Source organism: Mugil cephalus, chromosome 2 (assembly GCF_022458985.1).
Source record: "Mugil cephalus isolate CIBA_MC_2020 chromosome 2, CIBA_Mcephalus_1.1, whole genome shotgun sequence".
Taxonomy (NCBI): domain Eukaryota; kingdom Metazoa; phylum Chordata; class Actinopteri; order Mugiliformes; family Mugilidae; genus Mugil; species Mugil cephalus.
The window spans coordinates 24,750,098-24,772,094 of NC_061771.1; the positions used below are offsets into that span (position 1 = coordinate 24,750,098).

At 39.7% G+C, this 21,997-nt stretch overlaps 4 protein-coding genes across 6 annotated transcripts in view; 1 reads left to right on the forward strand and 3 right to left on the reverse strand.

The window, feature by feature from the left end:
- Positions 1-343: 343 nt before the first annotated feature.
- LOC125003628 (histone H2B 1/2-like) lies at positions 344-1,036 on the reverse strand. Its single transcript, XM_047577628.1, has one exon. It carries the CDS (start codon positions 1,021-1,023, stop codon positions 652-654), a length of 372 nt encoding a protein of 123 aa, XP_047433584.1. The 5' UTR covers positions 1,024-1,036; the 3' UTR covers positions 344-651.
- Positions 1,037-1,546: 510 nt separating this feature from the next.
- Positions 1,547-2,365, reverse strand: LOC125003632 (histone H4). The gene has a single exon (XM_047577631.1). It carries the CDS (start codon positions 2,357-2,359, stop codon positions 2,048-2,050), a length of 312 nt encoding a protein of 103 aa, XP_047433587.1. The 5' UTR covers positions 2,360-2,365; the 3' UTR covers positions 1,547-2,047.
- A 586-nt stretch (positions 2,366-2,951) lies between these two features.
- Positions 2,952-11,552, forward strand: LOC125003619 (Fc receptor-like protein 5). Of its 3 annotated transcripts, XM_047577619.1 has the most exons (11): positions 2,952-3,240; positions 4,359-4,706; positions 4,924-5,139; positions 6,474-6,719; positions 6,915-7,175; positions 7,276-7,533; positions 7,621-7,881; positions 8,386-8,476; positions 8,563-8,629; positions 9,196-9,380; positions 9,449-11,552. In XM_047577619.1, the coding sequence occupies exons 1-11, from the start codon at positions 3,186-3,188 to the stop codon at positions 9,528-9,530; spliced, it is 2,070 nt and encodes a 689-aa protein (XP_047433575.1). In that variant the 5' UTR covers positions 2,952-3,185; the 3' UTR covers positions 9,531-11,552. The 3 variants fall into 3 exon arrangements, with proteins under 3 accessions (XP_047433575.1, XP_047433573.1, XP_047433574.1); XM_047577617.1 differs by lacking the exon at positions 2,952-3,240 and having other exon boundaries at positions 4,049-4,706; XM_047577618.1 differs by lacking the exon at positions 2,952-3,240 and having other exon boundaries at positions 4,187-4,706; positions 9,464-11,552.
- Positions 11,553-11,585: 33 nt separating this feature from the next.
- Positions 11,586-21,997, reverse strand: part of LOC125003633 (complement C3-like) — a 28,589-nt gene continuing 18,177 nt past the window's right edge. The window contains exons 29-45 of the mRNA XM_047577633.1: positions 21,912-21,987; positions 21,572-21,734; positions 19,986-20,099; positions 19,726-19,879; positions 18,254-18,417; positions 18,007-18,162; positions 17,835-17,894; positions 17,592-17,682; positions 16,847-16,898; positions 16,525-16,612; positions 16,158-16,247; positions 14,963-15,068; positions 14,639-14,728; positions 14,468-14,551; positions 13,541-13,621; positions 13,190-13,337; positions 11,586-12,692 (exon numbers count right to left, since the gene is read on the reverse strand). Of these exons, the coding sequence (XP_047433589.1) occupies positions 12,548-12,692; positions 13,190-13,337; positions 13,541-13,621; positions 14,468-14,551; positions 14,639-14,728; positions 14,963-15,068; positions 16,158-16,247; positions 16,525-16,612; positions 16,847-16,898; positions 17,592-17,682; positions 17,835-17,894; positions 18,007-18,162; positions 18,254-18,417; positions 19,726-19,879; positions 19,986-20,099; positions 21,572-21,734; positions 21,912-21,987 (1,862 nt within the window). The 3' untranslated portion in view covers positions 11,586-12,547. The remainder of the gene's footprint in view (positions 12,693-13,189; positions 13,338-13,540; positions 13,622-14,467; positions 14,552-14,638; positions 14,729-14,962; positions 15,069-16,157; positions 16,248-16,524; positions 16,613-16,846; positions 16,899-17,591; positions 17,683-17,834; positions 17,895-18,006; positions 18,163-18,253; positions 18,418-19,725; positions 19,880-19,985; positions 20,100-21,571; positions 21,735-21,911; positions 21,988-21,997) is intronic.

Consider the following 21,997-nt stretch of genomic DNA (forward strand, 5'->3'; position numbering starts at 1 on the left):
GTGTCAGATACCAAAATCGGCCAAAAAATGGCTTGGGATTCAGAGGGTTAAATGCTGGGCATGTCGATGTAAATATCGATACCATGGCCAGTATCTGATCGATAATAGCGCGATGGCCTCGATACTTTTGTCGAGCAAATTACTCATCAGAATTCAGGCGAGCGCAGCTGCTCTCCAAGTCAGCGTGGGTTAGGAGGTTCCCCATCCCCGCGCTATTATTAATTTGTTACTTTATCTCCCATTGTCGTTGGGTTGTATACATTGTAGTTTTGTTACGTTGCCCTCATTTCTTATTTTTGCACTAATTACGGTTTTCCCCTAAAACCTTGGATGAATTATTTCACTTTTATAATTAAAAGATGTGCCTAAATACTTGTATGTCTAACTAAATGGAAAATTAGTTTTTCCCATTGATCACGACATTTCAAGAAAAAGTACCAGCGATACTACGCCTGTACTTTACTTGGTATCGGATAGATTACAAAATTCCTAGTATTGTCCAGACCTGTTACATACAAAACATTAAAGAATATAAACTTTGTGAATTAAATTATCAAAATAGAAACGTTTGACATTTGAGGAGTACAGCTCTTAGTTGCAAGTGTGTGGCCCTGAAAAGGACCTTTGTGTTTCCAGTAAACAGTTGATAGTTTACTTGGAGCTGGTGTACTTAGTGACGGCCTTGGTTCCCTCAGACACGGCGTGCTTGGCCAGCTCACCGGGCAGCAGGAGTCGGACGGCGGTCTGGATCTCCCTGGAGGTGATGGTGGAGCGCTTGTTGTAGTGAGCAAGACGAGAGGACTCACCGGCGATACGCTCAAAGATGTCGCTGACGAACGAGTTCATGATGCTCATGGCCTTGGAGGAGATACCGGTGTCAGGGTGGACCTGCTTCAACACCTTGTACACATAGATGGCGTAGCTCTCCTTCCTGGTCTTTCTCTTCTTCTTGCCGGTCTTAGATACGCTCTTAGAGACGGCTTTCTTAGAGCCCTTCTTGGGCGCTTTCACTGGATCAGGCATGATTAAACGTTTAAGTTTCTCAAACGAATATAGTTCAGCACACAGAGCAGCCATTTTATATCCGCTTTATGCAAATATAACTGTGCTGTTGCTCACAAACGATTGGTTAGTTTCACAGTGAGCCTGAACATGCGCAATATAACTTGTTGCCGCCCTGACCGGATAGATTTGAAATGTGAAACTTCACCACAGTAAAAATATAACGTATATATATACCCATTAAAATAAGACTTATCCGCAAATGTCCCTTTAATTTAGTAATTAATAAAAACCTGGGTTATATTAATCAGTTTTCCTTAATCAATTTCCAGTCAGAAAATAGCAAAGTTTATGTTCACAAGAAACCTTTAACGAATGTTTTACCCAAAATGACTGAATAATTGTGTTTGTATGGATGTGAATTTAACATTTACCCTTCTTTGTTTTGCTACAGTGCACAATAAGTGCTGTTTCTATCAACAGTAATAATCACCAACAACTAGACAATGTATTCACTGACAATAATTTTAGAAAGACATGTTTTATTTTTAATTTTCACTCCTTTCCCATTTCATAAACAACTAGTCGTTGAAGACTTTTGAGGCATTTAAATTTTGGACACATTTAATGATAATGGTGAATGATTGTTTTGGTAAGACAAGGGGGATAGGTAAGGTTTTAGAAACAGTATTTAAAATTTAACCTTATCCCCTTGGATAGAATCAAACACCATTAATGTTGTGTGCTAAATTTGAGATTTAATGTCTTTATTTTGTGAAAATGGAACAATTCGGCCTCACATAAAAACAGAGCTCATCAACTCAACAATCACAGGTTTGGCTGTCTATGCTGACAGCGTCAACTCTTCGGAGGCCACGACAACGGAGCTTCATGGCTCTTCATGAAGCCCTTTCCAGATTGGAAGATGTGTTTGATTGGTGTTGGCAAGTTTACACAATAAAAATAAGGAAAGCATGTCTTTATGTAGAGATGGGTGGCCCTTAAAAGGACCGTTGTTTTGTTAGACGGCGAAGGGGTTCGTAATTTAACCTCCGAAACCGTAGAGAGTACGTCCCTGCCTCTTGAGAGCATAGACCACATCCATGGCAGTCACGGTCTTCCTCTTGGCGTGCTCGGTGTAGGTGACGGCATCACGGATGACGTTCTCCAGGAAAACCTTCAACACACCGCGGGTCTCCTCGTAGATCAGACCGGAGATACGCTTGACTCCACCACGGCGAGCCAGGCGGCGGATAGCGGGTTTAGTGATACCCTGGATGTTATCACGGAGAACTTTGCGGTGACGCTTGGCGCCTCCCTTACCGAGACCTTTGCCGCCCTTTCCTCTTCCACTCATGTTTGCTGTTCAGATGATTTCTGCCCAATAATCTCTCTGCTGGACTCACAGCTGATTTTATAGTGTAACCGAGGACGTGAAAGAGGACAGGAGGCGGGACTAAACGTCTTCAGGAACCATGACAACGATGACGCTCTTAAAGGGACCGCGCCCCTAATTCAAAATGGTTAAACCACTAAGTGCGTTTTGAAAGTACTGTACATAAAACCATCTAAAAATCTACTGATTGCAGAAGTTAAATGATCAATCATTTAGTTTTTCACAATTTCCATCAAAATTAACAATTTATTTTTTGAATTTCCAATAACATCACCTTTTAATGCACAAACTGTGTAATATGCTGATAGTACCTCAATCAATCATTGTGTATATTTTGCTCACTCATCTGTATTGTCTTACCTCTACACGAACTGAACATGCGTAAAGTTCAGTACAGCTGCTTCGCCAGTTCTAAGGGACTGATAGGAACATCTGTGGTTGTAGCCCAATAGAACCTTACTTGTCTGTTAACGATCAGTCTTGCAAGTATCTGATCATATCAAGTCGTAAAACGTCCAATTGTCTTTCTTTAAATTTTTTGGATAGAGTTACTGATTAGTGTGAACTGCATCTACTAGCATCTGGCTGACCATGCTGCAAACAAATGAAGTGAAGAGGAAGGAAGTTGGCCCACAGTTTGGTTTTGTTTGCATACAGAGCTCATTTAACCCAAGACGACTTCCTTATGCATTCCAGATGAGTGTTGCAGTGAAACAGTTTCTACAAATTAACTGTATTTATCTGCAGACATGTTTTACTGATTAAGACAGAGTTGACTGGAGGAACTATGGGTTTAATTACGGCAACATGTACATTTTTTGTCCTTCTTCTCGCTGTACCAGGTATTGTATATCTATTTTTTATGTTGTTTGGTTGTTTTAATCAAAGTAAACATTTAATGAGTATCATTTATTTATCATTTATCTGATTTATTCTCAGGTAACCACATTTTTGGAATCACAAATGTAACTGGACAAATTATACTAATCATAGACATTCAGTTTAAAGACTTTGTCGAGCTTTTTGTAGGCAATCAATGCATGTTGTCTGGCACAAATGGACATCACTAAAGAATATGTCTCCTCTTTTCTCAGACTTTGCTAGGGTATTATTGCAGTCGTCTTCATTTGTTTGTTTGCCTTTCTGCCTTTTGTTTTATCTTTTGTCTTCAGCAAGCGACCGCATTCAGATGATGCATCTGACTTGATCATTTGAGTTTGATTCTAAATGTATAGTGTATTTCCGATTTCATCCAGCTAAACGCTAGTGACCCTCTGCCAATTAAAGCCGCACATGCCTGTGCTGTATGCGTCATGTCTTGAGCCAACTGAGTTGTTTAGCATTGTTTTTCCTACCTGTGTTTTCGGCACATGCTGACTTTTTTGGGGTAGATTCTGTTTGCCCCAGAGGGGATTTGAGCGGGTTGTCCACAAACTAGAGGGTTAGTGTCTGAAAAGTCCTTGAGCAAGACGCCGTACCCCCTGTTGCTCCCATCAGTGTGTGAATGTGTGAGCGAAAGGGTAGATGTATCTGTGACCGTCAAGCACTTTTAGTCGATAGAAAGATGCTACATAAAAACAAGGCCTTTAATCTCCAGCTCATATTGAGTGTATAACTGTACATTTATTATGTTTTTGGAAATAGCTAAATCGACTTAGAGTGTCACTGTAAATCCAAATCATGTTGAGAAGAGTTTAAGGCTTATCCAGCACATTATATGGATATCTTATGCAGAACCATGAGGTTTCATTCTCATTTTCATCCAATCTTTTTTCTTTTTCTTTTTTTTTTTTTTTAGCTGAAATGAAAACCTGCTGGTTGATAGTTTTTTTTTGTGACACCTGGTTTGATAAGCATCACAGCAGTTGTCACAATATACTGGAGTTGTACAATAATTACAAAATATTTCTGTTTCTGTCATGTATTAATCTTATACTTTCTGGATTTTTCTGTCTTACAGTAGTACAGAGTCAGAACGGCTGGTCAGTAAAGTACACTGCGACTCAGATCTGTGCTCTAAAAGGATCAACTGTGACAATACAGAGCACCTACACATACCCCTCTACTTCATATAGCAAAGTTGAGAAAATATTATGGTTCATAGAAGAGAGTGACCTTGGTTATGTGGATCTGAAGACAGACCCAGGTTATTCAGGTCGTGTCCACTATAACTGTACAAGTAACGTCTGTAGTCTGAAAATCTCAAACGTGAGTATCAGCGACTCAGCTACCTACAAGTTTAGATTCGAAACAAACATAACAAGAGGGAAATATAGTGGTGTACCTGGAGTCACTCTGACAGTAACAGGTAAGCTCTTTATTTGTTGATTCATCAATTTAATCTCTGTCTGCTCAGTGAGTTCTTAGTTCTTGACCCATATTCTTTGCTCAGAAAATATTTTACACAAACCAGAAGTCCTTTTTCAATATTTTCCAAAACGTGTCTGGTTTAAATTGAGTGTATTTGTTTGTGTATATGTTGACACTTTGACTTGAACACCTCTCCTCTTTGTTGGCCAACACAGATCTTCAGGTCAAGGTGAACAAAAATAATTTTAACTCAGTACAACTGACGTGTCACACCAGTTGTACTCTTCCTGGTCCACTATCCTACATCTGGTACAGTGATGGTAAAAGCATTGATGGAAAAACATCTTCTTATTATGAACATCAAAATGTATCTACAGAAAACTATTCCTGTGCTTTAAAAGGACACGAGAATACCAACTCTTCTTCAGTGTGTAAGTTTACTTCTCAACCTTCTATAATGAAAAACAATCTGATGCAATCATGAAAATATGCTGTACCATGATTTTATTTGTTTTTACTTGTACCAGTTTAGCTTGAGTATATAGCTGATGTAGTTAGGGTTGTGCATGACTATTTTCCCTACTCCTGAGGAATTATGGATAGGGGGTAGAGTGTGTTGTCCTCTAATGCAAAACTAGCAGTTTCCAAAGTGTCCTTGAGCATGGTTCTAAACCCAAAGTTACTTCACTTAAGAGAATGCATTAATGTTTTAAAACAAGGACCATATTACCTAAAATAACCAAATGATATGCTGATAGAACAAGAAAATTTACTCGCCAAAAAATCAAGCAAATATATCAAGCCTCAAATAACCCACAGGCATCTCTAAACTAGTTTTACTAAAAACACATACATTTGTATCCGAAATGAGTTTCCTCCGTAGGGTGCCCGGGCTCAGCCTTAGAGATAGGGCAAGGAGCTTGGACACTCGGGAGGAGCTCAGAGTAGAACCGCTGCTCCTCCACGTTGAGAGGAGCCAGTTGAGGTGGTTCGGGCATCTGGTGAGGATGCCCCCCGGACGCCTCCCTTTAGAGGTGTTCCGGGCATGTCCCACTGGTAGGAGGCCTCGGGGTCGCCCCAGGACACGATGGAGGGATCATATCTCCCGTCTGGCCTGGGTGCGCCTGGGGATTCCTCCGGAGGAGCTGGTGGAAGTGGCTGGGGAGAAGGCCGTCTGGACCGCCTTCCTAAAGCTGCTCCCCCCCGGATCCGGATAAGCAGACGAAAACGAGACGAGACGAGACGAAACATACATTTGTACTGTTACATTACAAATATGAACAAAAACAGTCTGTTATGAACTGACAGTAAGTACTGTCATTGCTCTGTATTGTACACCAATCAAGCACAGCATTATGACCACTGGCAAGAGAAATAAATAACATTGACCATCTTGTGAGAATTCAATGTACTGCTGGGACTTTTTTGGACCTGGTGTTCATGTAAATGTTACTTTAGACATGTACCACCCATCTAGAGCACACCAGAAACAGCATCTATTTAAAAAAAAAAAAAAAATAGACAGAGCTGACATGTCAGAGCCATTGTCACCCACCTGATTTAAATTCTTGCTGGCATTTCATCCTGCAGACAGATATCATTGTTGTGCAGAGGCATGGGAGGATGTCCGTTCTCCTCCAGTTGTGGCAGTTTCAATACCTCTTCATGAACAATTTGTTCCCTCTTTCAGGTTCCTGGAAAATGACACAATCAATTAATTAGCGGATCTCATCTAAACGTTAATGTTTGTTTTTATCTCCTTCAGATGCTCCAAGGCTTCCCTCTGTGAGTCCCTCTGGTGAGATATTGGAGGGTAGTTCAGTGACTTTTAACTGCAGCAGTGATGCTAACCCAGCAGCTAAATACACCTGGTACAAGGTGAATGGCAATACACAGGAAGTATCTGACCTTGTCATTGGATCCATCAAGTCCTCTGACTCTGGAGAGTATCGCTGCACAGCTGAGAATGATCTGGGAAATACATCTAAAACCATTTGGGTGGATGTTAAATGTGAGTCATCTTAGGTTCTTTATGCTGACAAAAACGTTAGCAGGAGGCCTAATTCACTTTGAGAATGGAATACTTTTGAGACACGTGTTGCTGTTGCTATTAGATTGCATTATGTGGTAGATTTGAATCATATTAAGAAGCAGAGGTCATGTTTCCCAGTGTCTGTGTCTTTAATCATCTGTTCTATATATATAGATCCTCCAAGGCATCACTCTGTATCAGTGAGTCCATCTGGTGAGATTGTGGAGGGCAGTTCAGTGACTCTGAACTGTAGCAGTGATGCTAACCCAGCAGCAACATATACTTGGTACAGGGACAACCAACAACTATCCAGTGGACTTCAGGGTATTCATATTTTCACCCCCATTACATATAAAAATGGAGGGAACTACTACTGCAAGTCTGAGAATAAGTATGGTCAGATCAACTCTTCGCGTCTACTCATAGATGTTAAATGTAGGTCACATTTTATTATAATACACACAACCTTCCAAATAATGCACAGGGATAATATCAACCTGTACATATTGCTTCATCTGTTGCACATCTGTTACAGATCCTCCAAAGAGTTCCTCGGTTTCAGTGACCCCCCCTGGTGAGATAATGGAGAACACTTCAGTGACTCTGACGTGTAACACTGATGCTAAACCAGCAGCTAACTACACGTGGTACAAGGACAACCAGAAGCTTCGTCGACCATCAAAGAGTTATGAATTTATCTCCATCAGCCCTGCGGACAGCGGGAAATACTTCTGCAAGTCTGAGAATCGCCATGGCCAGATCAACTCTTCATTTCATTTTGTGGATGTCCAGTGTACGTTTTATTTTCCTCCGAGCATATATGTTAGTGTATACCGCACATGTTAATATTAACAAAACGTTTCTCCATTATGTGCTCTAGATCCTCCACGGCGTCCCTCTGTGTCAGTGAGTTCCTCTGGTGAAATTGTAGAGGGCGGTTCAGTGACTTTGACCTGTAGCAGTGATGCTAACCCAGCAGCTACCTACACCTGGTACAAGGAGAACGAAGACTCACCAAAAGCTTCAGGCCAGACCTTCACCATCGCTGACAGCAGACCTGAACACAGTGGGAATTATTACTGTGAAGCCCAAAACATCAGAGGACGTCATAACTCCACCTCTCGTCTGACTATTGTGCCAGGTATAGTTTTAGGTTCTGCTCTATAAGTCTGGGTGCCCTTGTACTGAAAAACAAGTCTGAAGGTGGACTGAGATATATTTCCAACACAGTCAGAACACGAAAAGTTTCACCCACCATTCACACCTTGAGACTGGAGTCTCTCATAAACAGTGGGTCGATGGAGTACCATCCCTTCCTTCGGCAAAGAAAACACAATTAAAATAGATTCCTCACCTCAGTACATGGTCACGGCAGCAAAACAATCATAAATAAACACCATAAACCTCCAGGTGAACCAAACTTCTTTAGAAGCCCAAACCAAAGGTACCTGTGCTGTATTCACAGATTTCAATGACCATACTTCCTGAAGTTGAACACACACTTCCTTGTTCACTTCTCACTATAATTTGCATTACTGGTGATAGGTACACCTAATAAGCTGTTATGTGAACAGAAATATTTTTCTACTGCTTTACATGGTCATTGGGGGAAAAATATCTGAAATTACTCTTTTTTTTATTGCAGTTTTCCCGAAGGAATTGAAATTTGCAGTCATTGGTATCAGCTCATTTGTACTCCTGGCTATCATACTAGTCTTTGTCCTCCTTTTGAAAAGGTGGGTACATCTTATGCACATTAGATACCTGAAAGACACATGTAATCAGTAAGTTTCATAATTTAACATGTAAGTATCTTAAGCAGAAAAAAGAAGGCCTCGGCCTCAGAGGAACCGTCAGAGCCTGGAGAAAGCCCAAACATCATTAAACAGGTGAGCCATGGCATTCAGGAATTCAGTGTGAAATCTAGTAAAATCAAAGTCTATCTGTGATTCAGTTCAATAAATCAGATTTTCTTGCTTGTCTTGGCTCCAGCATTCGGGAGTCACTGTAAAAAAGGGGTTAAATATATGAAGCAGTAAAGAAACATGTGATTGTCATATTGATATGCAACTTTTGGTAATTGTCAGCACGTCTGGGAATGAACATATCGTTAAATGATGTGCAGACATAGCCCACACAACAATGCAGCTCTTTCGCCAGTCTCCTTCACTGAAACCTGTACAACATTTATTTATCAGGGCTGTCAATAAATATAACACTGAATCTCTATTAATTCTATTCTATTAACCAATTAAGCTTTTATTACTGCTACAACTCAAAGTCTGAGCTTCTCAGCTTTGAAATGAATCTGATGGTAACTCCCGTTACTTAGTAATTGCAGATTATTTCGTTCTCGTCAAAACCTCATTAGGGATTCATTGCTGAACTTGCAATTTTCAACACTGTAGTGCAGATTTAATGTTTAAGAGATTTAAAGGTTTCCTTGTCTTTGCAGCATCTCGGCAGTCAATCAGACGAGCAGGAAGAGCTTCACTATGCCAGCGTTCGCTTCTTGAAAACCGATGCAGATGCCATTTACGCCAACATCGAACAAGTTGGACCTCGCAGACACAAAAAGGAAGAGGATGAGAGTGTGGTGTACGCTGCTGTCAAATTTAACAGCGGCAATTCAGCCCCAAGGTAGGCAACTTTTTTAGACTTTAATTGCTTTTTTCATTTTGACTGTGTTGTTTACATTTATGGATTAGGATTTCCCCTTTCAGCACCAGAACTCAGGAAAATGAGGAGGATAAAACTGCACTGTACAGTACAGTCAACAAAATACGATGAACTCTGATTGACGTGTACAGACATTTATTGTCCTCAGAGGATGACTACTCCAGACCTTGATCATCCACGTGCTCCAGGAATAAACTTAAATTTTGTTAGAGACTTTTATGTCCACTATTCATTCTTGCCACCATCAGGTCCTTTCATAGTAGATGATATATATAATTTACATTATTTATTGTTAATAAAACAGTATGTTTCTTTCTTTTTTGTATTTTTGTTGTGCATATATTTAATATGTTTTTATTCTATTTCAACTTTGCTGAATTATTTTGAGTTTTAAAAAGGACGTATTGAAGCCAAGAGTTAATAAATATTTTTGTTGCTCCCATCTGACTCATGTAGTTACATCTGGTGAAGTGTAGGTGGTGAGGCAATAATTATTAAAGTCTTTGCCAACCAACACAGTAACAACACAATACACAGTAAGATCATACTGCAAACAAATAGTTGCAACATCGGGTGCATGACTGTAACCACAGCAGTGTCTGTCTGCTGCTTCAGTTCCCATGTCTCATCAAGTGTAAAGACGTTAAAAAAAAAATTTCCATTTCGCAAGCAACCTCAACGTGGAGGTGTTTGCAAAAACCTTGTGAAATAACATGTAAAAAGATGTTGTTGCCTTGGCCCTTATTACTGAAACCTGGTTCACAGCGCACATTGTTCATTTAAACAGGAAGGAAGCACGGTGCATTTAACAATATGGTTTTGGTTTTTCTGCTTACCCTGTCTGAAACAGGAAGGTAGCAAGATAACTCCCTGTTTTGCAAGTGCATTTGGCGTGACTGATAAGCGTTGTGTACATTTATAAATGTATGTTTCTCAGTGACTGTGTGAGAAAATACTGCAAGAGACACGTCAAAGAGACACTGGAAAGACTTTGAACACTGAAAATACAAAATGCTGTCAAAATGACACTCTGTATAACATAGTTCTGCCTGTTTTATTAACAGTACTAAGCTATAACTAGTAGTCTACTTAGAAGGTGACCAGTGCACTGTTGAGGTCCAACGTTTAAAAAGCCTTCACTAAAAGTGGCTAATACATTGTAAAAGTTAAAATGCAGCTACGCATTGCAGCACACCAGGGTGAAAACTGTGCAAGCTTTTTAAACCTTGGACCGCAAGACTGTCTCGTCATCTTCTTCTTAGCATGCTCCAATGATCACCTCTTCACCAAATAGCACCTTGAAGTTTTTTTTAATTTATCCAAAAAAAGAAGCACTCCCTTTTTCATTTTTTGTTTGTTTGTTTGTTTGTTTTTGTTTTGTTTTTTTTGTTGTTGTTGCTGTCCTGTGTATGTGATGTATGTGACTGTAAAAACATGGACGTCTCGGAGAAAACGTTAGGAGGCCAGTGAGTCATTGTAGAAAACTAGCAGCGGTTCGTCAGCTGTGGGTAAATACTTTACTAGAGATGAAACCCACAACACCACGACATGTAAGTCCTACAACAAATGTACTACTGCAATGCATGCGAAAAGACATCTAGTGACAATAGCAGACGAACAGTCCATATCCTCTGGACAGCAGACAGTTAACAACTTCACTAAACGTCCTGCGGTAACAGAGCGGAGGCGGTTGCACATCTTACTGCACATCTACTGCAACTAACCAGTTCTGTTCAGTTTTATTAGTTGACAATGTTGCTGTGGTTGTAGATTGTGATTTTTTCATCTTTGATGTCAGTTAATGCACCATGCGAGAGACGGAAACTCCGGTAGAGCTGATAATTTGCCGAGCAAGAGCCTAATTTTAGAAGTATCAGGCGGATGGTGTTAACAGTGTTGCGTGGGTGTTCAAGCTTCCTTTGTTGAAGGTGTGACAAAACGTGCTCAGGTCAAGCGTACAGATTTCAAAGCATTACTTTCTATTGGGTTTTTATGACTTAGTTTAAAAACTAAGAAATCATTCAACTCCCAGTTGCAGCTTAAGATATACAATGTTCTATTTTCCATAAATTACTAATTAATTTCCCTTTCTGTGCTTCATTTAAGTTTCTTATGGATTCAACGGCTACAACACAACCAAGAAGAACCTATTCAAAACAAAGCGAATGTCGCGGAATAACTACTTTATTTTATTGAAACAGCTAAGAAGCAATTACATACACTCGCCGGCCACTTCCATTAGGTGCACTGGTGAAAACACATGCATTCTAATAGAGCAATCCTGCACTAAATCCCCCATCATGACTGTCCTAATAGATGGAGGATGGTGGATGTTGAAACAGCAACAGAAAGGTGGTAATTCAACCATATGATGATCATATGTTGGATGATTTAGTTTGCGGTGCTGTTAAAGTTGATTAAATTAATCAGAATCCACTAAATAAAACAACAGAAACATATGTTGGTCTAAGACTTTCAACAACACAACAAACTGCAGCAGCTGAATCAACAGCTCTGTAATTCAATTTAAATACATGCTGATCCCCTAACCTTTACCGGAGGACTGTTAAAATGGATGTTTCTTTAGTGTAACTAATGTTGTGGCCAGTGATATATATATTTCCGAGAAGCAGTCCAGTAAAAGAATCAGGAAACCACACAGACTTAACACAAACAACATAAGTGCAAGTTCCGCTTAATATTTATGGTTTACGCATCGGGTTTGTTTTAAGCAGTAATCTTTATGTCACGTTGTTCAGCTAATCTTTCTGTTCCTGCTACAGCCAGGACTCGCACACATGGCTCCTTTTTTTTCTTGTTTTTTTCAGTCGACAATTCCTGTTCCTGAAGGTCACTCAGAGAACTTACTTCCAGTATCTGCAAGCAGTCAGACTCAAGCCAACTTCACTTAAAAGTTTTAAAACAGCCACATTTGGTATTATTATCTACTCAACAGTGATATAAATCATACTTTTTCTGTCTTCAGCCTTTAGTCCTTCCTCATTCTTAATATATTTTCCCAGTAGATGAAATTTTGCAAGTTCGTTCTGATAACTGGCTCCACTTTCAGTTCCCATTTTCACAGAGCTAGCACACGGAAACGGTGGGCTACAGCTGACCCTGAGCCTCTACTGCCTGCAGCCATTGACAGACAGTTCACGTGCAGCATCATCTAGGCCGCTGCATTTCGCCCGAAGGCTTTGATTGCTGGAGCACTCTGCAGCCGAAGGCCAGCGCTCCACCCAAGTGTCCTTCCCCAACATGTAGATGAACCTGGAGGAGCGAATTAAAAACAAAAGAAAGAGAGGAGTTTAGTTTGTATCAGAGCAGAACTCTGTCGGTGAACGCTGTCAAAAGTTGGTTGTGATATCTTGAGTTTTATATTCCATTAAATGCACCAAAAATAGTAGTTAATGTACATGTAGGTAGCAGTTCATTTAATAATAATTTTCTCTTCACATTTTTTTATGCACTGCTGCTTCATCATGCAAATTAGCGGTGGTGGTACTCAAACTGCGTGTGGGAGGCTTACTCAAATTCCAAATCTTGATCGACCTCAGAACCATTCACCCAAACAGAAGGAGTACAAATGTATTTATACAACTTATTTATTAGTTTAGATTATGGCAGTTTTAATTATTTTTAATTATTTTAGTTTTTATTAAGTTTGTGAGTTGCCAGTTTGTTGCTGGTTTTGCTCATACCACAGTTTCTTCTCACTTCTATCATCACAATATTTTGTAGTGTGAATGTTTTTTTGGTCTCCCCACCTGCCGGTGTCAGGATCGATGGTCCACTGGTCATCTTTGGGACCGATGATGAGATACTCAGAGCCCTCCTTCAGGCTGAGTCCATCTCTGCAGCCTCCGTGAGACATGAAGAACCTTTTCTGGCCCACTTCAACTCCACCCTCCACGCCTGCACGGTGGAACAAACGAGGGAACAATAGTTTATATACTGCTTCTAAATATTATATCCAGAGTGTATGGTTTGCTGTGAAGTAAACAGGGTTACAGGTGAATGTTATATCTTGCAGGCCTCTCAAAAGTGTTAGCACGGTAATGTTATTCAAATATTGTGGTGTGTATGATCTTAGCGCCAGATACACTGTCGATACTCACCCAGTTTGATAACTTGTTTAATCTCCATCTCGTATTTGTCGTAGTAGCTGTGGGTCACGCTCAACATCTTCACCTGGAAAACTGAAGCACAGCAGCAATGAACATTGAGCGAACTGCCATAAAATGTGTTGTGAATGTCACTGTATCTGTTGGCTACAGCACATATTGCAATAATTAATCTCTGATTAACTGAAGATTACTGCTGATCTTTGTTAAGGTCCTTGATGACTTTGGACCTCTGTCTGGGTTACTCAGCATAACTGCCACTGCTACTGATTGGCCACTACCATGCTCCAATGAAGCTGCACCCATATCTGCACTAAGGGCATTTGTCAATACCAAGCAGGCAAACTTTAGACTTGCCTGCTTGGTATCTTGACGGTTTTGCTGAAATTGGAAGAGCCAAGTCCACACTAGTCATCTGCAATAAAACGGTGAGCAAAAACTGATCCACGTATTTTGCCTTATTTAGTCAGATGTGTCCTTTGAGTAGACGCTGTACTCGAGCACTGACAGCAAATTTGGTTTTCACAACACTGGATGGTAATTTAATGTGAGCAGTTGGTCGTAACTTTACGCTCTGTTCTTTGGTTGTGAACTGAAGCCCAGGCTGAATTAACGTTGCATACCTCCTACCTCTTTATGATCTATGGAAGCCCCTGGCAGCCATGCATTCATACATATTATTTCCTCTGCTTTCCCGTGATAACGAGTTTATTTCCTCTGTCTTCTCTGCAATGAAATACAATGTTGATGCCTTATACAATTTATTTGATGCCCATTGCCCCTTGTAACACAACGTAAATGTATATAGTAAATTTATAGGGGCATATTTGGCAATTATGTGGCATTCTTACTAGCTTCTGGCTCAGAATCAGTGCGGCCGTGTGCATGCATGCGTGTTAAAGCTGAGTGAGGGCATCGTACCGTGGTGTAAGCTCTTGCAGGCAAATGTCTCCCTTGCTTTGTTGGGGAAATTTTCGCTGTCAGCTTTGAAGATGCAGCAGTCACCTGGAGAGTCAGAAACGACAGAAAGTGAACGGAAAATGACACACAAGTGAACACACACACACAGGCGTATCCGCTAATGTGGTGTACCTTGCGTGCAGCGGCAGACGTTGTCTCTGCAGATCTTGGTGATCTCCTCCTGGTCCTCCCTGGGAGTGTAGGTGCGACTGCAGCGGTGGTCTGAGGCAAAGAAAAAAATTAAAAAAGCATGTTTAAAAACCACATATTTTACGTGAAGTAAAATGTGAATTTACTGATATCTGAGATACTACTTGAGTTTAGTTTTGTTAAGCACAAGTGCACTGAATCATGATGCGTTTGTGGAATATTTCTACCATTATCACAGGATATTTTAGCTATTTTTACAGCTAACCTAACCTACAGATATCCTTATGTCTGGTTGTGTTTGTCTACCTGGGTTGTAATATTCATAGACAGTCACGGAGGACGGCTGGAGGAGGCCGACTTTGAATCTCTGCTGGAGCTTGAAGGTCAGGATCTCCTGCTCTTTGTGGGAAACCTAACGACAGGAAGGAAGAATTTAAAGCAACAAGGCAGACAAGCAGAATTACCTATAAAATATTTTTTCCGAAACTTTAATTCGCAAAATTGCCAAGATAAACTAGCTCAGTAAACCTGCATCTTGGATGTAAATGCATAAACCGATATAAACTTTTGATGTAATGAGACTATGGAAAGTGCTGTATTTAAGAACAGTTCCAGGGAACTATGGCAGTATTTAATACTCTATTTTCTCCTCTGGTTTTACTTTATTTCAAAGGATAACATTTTCCTTTTTATTCCATTACATTTATCGTTGGATTGTTTTCATATGTTGTTGTAGCAGCCATCTCAGTTTCATGCTTTGTATGCAACCAAACACCAATCAATCAATCAAAATTTTATTTATATAGCACTTTTCATACCAAAAACCAGCCCAAAGTGCAAAATGTTATTTGTAGCCACTGTGCAAATTGATGCGGATGGTGTTTGCAGTAAAGCCTCTGTAGCATATTTTGTGAGAAACTCTACAATGCCTAGTCAGGTCCAGAATATACATCCCTATGTTGCAAAGTACTATTTTCTCCTGGGTTTTTTTATGTGACGTCATCGACTAGTCGATGTTGAGTTCACCACATGTTAGTCGACTTTAAAAAATCCAAAGTTGTCCAATTCCCTACTGTCTACTATAAACAGATACCTTCAAACAAAGCCAAGCCTTATTGGTGCTTTCACGAAGATATTTCAGTGACTTTTTAAGTTATTATAGTTAGGAACATCTGTTACCATTGTCATGAGTGCACCCTGAAGTGGCGACATCATAGAAATTGTGGGACATAATGAGTGCTCAAGTCTCACTGAAAGCACATACATTAAGTTATGACAGTATTAGTGTGTTACAGTGTAGGTGTGTTAGAAACAAAGACTAGGTAGGACCAGGTAAAAAATACTTGTGGAAACAGAGTTACCTGAATACACTGATTTGCTAATAATACTGTACATACATGAAATGAAATGTGGTACTTTAACTTATAATGAAGTATTTGTAAACCAATAACTCCAAAAGACAAACTTCTTTTGATTAAAATTTGCTCTACGATGTTGTTACCTTGAACAGGTGGATGATCAAGGAGCCTCTGTCACTCAGGTTGTCCACAATCTGGAAGTTATTGATGTAACGATCCACTGAGTTGGACAACTGGACACACACATAACGTATACAAAATTAGATGACATAAATACATAGATGGCATAAATATTTGACCAGTCTTTTTTTATAAACCAGAAGTACACGTGTAGTATTTTAAAACATTCCTTAAAGATGCAGAGATACTGCAGCTACTGTGGGCAGAAAAGTTTTGCTCTAGCCAACTTTCCAAATATAGAAAATAAGTAAAGATGTATAGAATACAGGAAAGCTAAACTTTAATCTTTATCCAAGTTTAAAACAGTTTCAAGTATTGGAATCCAATTACCATTTCCAGGTCGGAGTTTTCTGGGGTGAAGCCGGTTGGCAGACTGATATCGAGAACCACCATCCTGACATCTCGGGGTCCTAAAGCCCTGTACAAGACAAATAAACAGTAAAGATAATCAATGCCACACCATAACATTTCAAATTGAATCAGACAACCAGAGATATATACGCCATCATTCAGACACAGAGTGAGAGAATATCTATCTGCACCAGAACAAGAAATCCTGCAGAAGAACTGCGGTGTTGTATAATAGTTGTATGAGATTAGCTGATAAACTAATCATGGCATCATCTTTGCAAGTGTTGTAACAGTAACTCACCTCACTTTGATGGTGATCTGATAGGATTTTTCTACATCTGCCGGAGGCTTTTCTGGTATGGGACAAAAACAGAGCTTATAAAGTAAATTATTTTGTCTCTTTCCTGGGACCCTGGGACCCTGGGACCCTGGGACCCTGGGACCCCCCCCCCCGTGTTTCCACGTGTCTACATGTAAAAGCCCAAGACAGGGAGACTGTCCAGGTGCAGAATACAGCAAGTATCAAAGACATTGATTGATTGACTTGAGGCTGGATAGTGAGCCAAGCCTAAATTAACGCTACACTCAGTTTATTGTACAGTAGTTTGATAGTGTACCCACTGGACTTGTGATTATGCTATAATATGTTATTTTCAAGTTAATAATTGTAATAATTTCCACAAATTGATGACATGGTTGATGCCTGGGAAGTCAGCCACCATTTTCACTTAAATATGCTACTTAAAAAAAAAAAAACAGCAGTTTTTGGCACATCCAGGGTGGGTTGAGTCAGTTTTCATAATCAAGAGCAATTTTTATACATTTTTAGGTGTAGAATAAAACTAGATTTTTATCAGTTCACAGGCTGTGGGAGGTATTCCATTGCACTCTGCAGTTCATAAAGATACTTCACTCACTGTTTTTTGGCAAACCTCCAGTACGACACAAACTATATAATCATCATATTTTGTTCTATGCTGAAATATTTTCATCTTTGCTAAAATGTATGCCTTCCCCCTTTAATCCCAAACAATAACCTCAGTTACCGGTAGATTCGTCAATAGTAACGTTGAGCTCAAAATCCTTGCAGGGAATTTTCTCGTCCACCTCATGCAGTTGGTTGTAATAGGTCACAACCTTGAGAGAAATTTCAGGTGAAAGAAAGGGACACAGAATAGACGAGGTCAGTCAATATAAGCAATTAAGAAATCAGATCTTGTCGTTTTCTGTATTACATTTTGGATCACCATCATTATCCATATCCAAATGTGCTTTTACGTGTTGTGTACCTCCAGTATTCCTTGTCCATTTCCTTGAGCAACAACTTCCAAATCCAGGTTTGCAGGTAACTACGGGACAAAATCACCAGAGAACAGGAAGAAGTGTAAGTGAATCACGTCTGCCAAAAAAAAATACATTGAGGCGACTCTCAGTTGTGAAAATACCCTTAACATCTCTCACCCTAGAAGAGCGAGCAGCGTATGCAGTCTGATGATTAAAATGGTAGCGGATTTCCTTGCGTCCTGTTAACTTGACGTCCACATTCAGATGGACGTCATCAGGAGGAGGTTTGTTGATTAGGTACTCTGACAGAGCCTGAAGCACCACCATGGTGGACTGGAGGACAGAAAACGAAATAACATACCGGAAAATGTGTTTGGCGTAATTAGATGAAGACAGAATGTGTTTAAGTTTCCTCTGCTGGTACCTGAGTGGATCCGAAGCCTCCTCCTATTCTTCTCTGGCTGTTCAGCCATTTGAATGGTGCTGCAGCGTCCTCCAAACGTCCCAACTTGACCAAAGCTAGAAGAGCGTAGCCGGTCGCCTCCAGTGTGAACAAGGTGTTTTCCCTATCAGGCCAGTGACTGCCACCTGGAGGATGAAGATAAAAATTAAGATAATGATAAGAGAGTTAGCCACACTGTATTGCAATAAAGACCACTCATATTTAACACCTCCTCAAATCACTACACCAGCAGTGGTTCATCTCTGCTAGCCTCTGCTAGCCTACAAATAATCTGAATAACAGACTTAACTATATTTTCCATGAATACTTTTAAATAATTCCATATCTCTTCCCCTGGTCGTGCTGCTTCCAAACATGTCTTTTCATATAAAAGCTCTTATCCAATCACACTTCAGCCATGATCTGTTGCTAGGGTCAAAGAAATCCGCCTAGAGGCCTTCAGAATGAGTTCTGTGGTCTCCCGCCAATCATTTTTTATCCAGTGATTAAGCGGCTACGGGACACACGTGGGTTTGTTTACAATGTTGGTCTGCTTGTCAAAAAATGCAATATGAATACAAACCGAAACAATTTTTTTTTTTTTAAAAGGTCCGGACCAAAGCAAGTGAACTATTGGACTTTACTGGTGTGAATACGCTCCATATTCACACCCTCTGATTTGAAATTCAGAGAGCGAGCTAGCCAGAGCTAGCAAACTGCATCTGTTGTGAGATGGACAAGCAAAAATATAGTTGTGTTCACTTAACAGCTGTATTTCACCCCAAAATGACTGAAGGAGGGGAAAGAAATGGATTTGGTAGAGGGTTTATTGTCAAAGCCATGGACTTTTCAAGAAAAGCTGAGCATCATTGAGAGAGATGAGGCAGCTCAGAAGCTACAAAACCTGTCACAGAGAAGAATTTGTCAGCTACTTTCAGTCCACTAACTAGAAGCAGTACTCTTGGCTGACAGGCTCACAGGAAATAGTTTCACTGCCCTATAGATAGATACATCTCTAATCTGACTAAAACACAACCGAAAAAACAACACAACACCATCTATAACAGCAAAGTCCACAAAAGAGGCCGTGTCCAAAATCCACATACGAAACATTCTACATTATGTGTAGAACATATACTCAAACACCAGTATTATTGAATTATTTCCATAGTCTGGGCTACCATGTCTAACATTTTAATACAGTGAACTAAAACAACTGCACAAGAGCAAATACATATTAAAAACTATGAGGGTGAGGGCACGAAGTAATTTACAGAAGTATTATTAGAAAACACCCAAGTTCACTTTCCTGCCAGGACTTCCACACTTCTCTCATGGTTGTATATTGAGCATTTAACAAGATCCAGGAAGTGATTAACCTAGCTTTGCATAAAGGCCGGAGGGACACATCAAAAACATCAAAAATGTATGAGCGTCAAATTAGCAGGGTATACCTCGAACTGCGGCTCTCAGTAATGCTTCTAATGAATTGTAGCGTTTAGGATCCACCAGAGCCAGAGCATAGGCGGAGATGGCCACCGTGTAGGGTCTCCTCCCATTCACCAACAGAGCCTTCTGCAGGTAATCTGCCGTGTTACGGATTGCAAACTAAAGGAGACAGGTGGGATTACTGGGTCACTGATCATGCCACACATGACATATTCAACAGAAAAGGCAACCAAAAACATGACACTTTTCTTTATGTGTAAAATACCTCCATGTTCACATCTGGAGTGCTGCATTGGATGCCTGCCTGCTTGGCCTCAGCAAGTGCTATGAGGACGAATGCTGTCAGTGTTATTTCTGGATCCTTGCCACGGAGACCGCCCTGGAGACACACACAGGGGAAAAAAGGGTTGTATTAATAAAAACAAATACATTTCTGAAGCTTTTAAACACTGATCACTGTGTGAAGTTTCTAAAGAATTCCTTTTATTTTTGTCTAGCACCAGAATACTTACAGAAGAGGATGCTAGTTGAGGGACATCAATTTAATTATGAATCAAATCATAAAAAAAAAACAACTACTTACAAAGTAGAAAAAAAAAACAGGTCTACTTGTGGTTCCTAGCGTTTCAGAAAGTAGAACAGGAGGTAGAACATTCAGCTATCAGGTCCATCTCCTGTGGAACCAGCTCTCTCTACTTTTAAGGTCAAGCTTAAAAACTTTATTTGACAAATTATATTAAGTAGGGCTGATTGATCCTTTATCCTTTCAGATAGCTTCTTAGGCTGTGGAACCAGCCTGTGGAACCAGCTCTCTCTACTTTTAAGGTCAAGCTTAAAACTTTCCTTTTTGACAAAGTTTATAGTTAGGGCTGGATTGAACCTTTATCCTTTAGTTATGCTTCTATAGGCCTAGACTGTCGAATGTGTCCCTCTGTCCTCCTTCCCTCCTTCAGGATGGGTTTTGTAAAGCTTGTTGAGGCTGTAGGTATTGTTACTGACACTGCTGAAATACAATTAAATTGAACTGAAATAAATAAGTATATCAGATCTGGTTTGTTTGCATGTTTTGTCTTGTTTTTAATAATTTTTGAACTTTGAATTTTATAGGAATTGAGTTTTATTTTGTTTAAAGTGCATGAGCAGCTTCCTACATGAACATGAAATTATATTTAAGAGCTGTCTGCGAGAAATGTGTGGTAAGGCCAACAGTTTGAAGGAGAACTTTTTGGATATGTCATTATGTGTTTACTTCAGTTTTCATAAGTAGGATCCTTATCAAGAACTGAAGTATTCCATAACATTGGTCGGCGTATTAATAAAGTAACCTAACTACTGCATTTTGGTAAATAAAACCAAGCTGTAACATGCATGGCAACACAATGTATTACACTTGTTTTTTGCTATTTTGCCAAACAGTCATATTACTATCTTAGTCAATGAATGGTTGAATGAAAGTTAATGATGGAGTCATTCTTGTACTGCCAACTCCAGCAATAATAAGCTAAATTTACATCACACATTGAATTTAAAGATTTACAGATTTTTTTAGTAGTTGTTAAAAAAACATTAATTTATTAACTTATTAATGGGAAATGAAAAATTGCTGTACTGGCTTTATTCTGTGTTTTAGATAATTTTGTTCAAAATATTTGATGCGACACGTAAAGGTATTAAGTAAATTAAACTGTCTTTTTATAATTTTGCCACTTAATGAAATATCCTAGCCATTTAAACGCAAAAGGTACTGAATAAATTGCAATACATTTCATTAATACAGCCCATGCACACAGCTTTTGTGGTAGTAATTGTTTTCATCAATTTACAAAAAGGGAGAGCGTGATATGGCCTCACAGTCATGGTGGTGGTGTAAACTGGGTTGCTCTCTACGAATCTTCCCTCCGTACGTCGGTGTTTGTTCTTCACCAGGTAGAGCAGAGGGTCACACACTTGCTGCTCGTCAATGCCGACGATGGAGTGAGCCATGGAGAACACCTTCACCACGTACGCTGTGATCCTGACATTCAGTTAGACTCAGATATCAGCTTTTTTTCTCAGTTTGTTTTGAGAAAATTGGAAAAACTCACAAAAAACGCAGGTCTTAGATGAATAAAAGTAATCATATAAATAATCAGCTCATAAGTATTAAAGTTTATTTAGTTATAGAGTATATTAGGTAGGGTCTATATTGTACCATGTACTTGCACCTTCGCCTCTGTAGGGTGGGTAAGAACCATCACTCTTTCTGTATACCAGCTGGTTCTCGTAACCTGGAAACAT

Bases quoted from the DNA above. Each gene is read 5' to 3' on its own strand.
- LOC125003628 (XM_047577628.1), bottom strand. From the start codon at position 1,023: ATGCCTGATCCAGTGAAAGCGCCCAAGAAGGGCTCTAAGAAAGCCGTC.
- LOC125003632 (XM_047577631.1), bottom strand. From the start codon at position 2,359: ATGAGTGGAAGAGGAAAGGGCGGCAAAGGTCTCGGTAAGGGAGGCGCC.
- LOC125003619 (XM_047577617.1), top strand. From the start codon at position 4,127: ATGCAGAACCATGAGGTTTCATTCTCATTTTCATCCAATCTTTTTTCT. The intron at 4,707-4,923 runs GTAAGCTCTTTA...TGGCCAACACAG, and splicing joins AGTCACTCTGACAGTAACAG to ATCTTCAGGTCAAGGTGAAC. The intron at 5,140-6,473 runs GTAAGTTTACTT...TATCTCCTTCAG, and splicing joins TACCAACTCTTCTTCAGTGT to ATGCTCCAAGGCTTCCCTCT.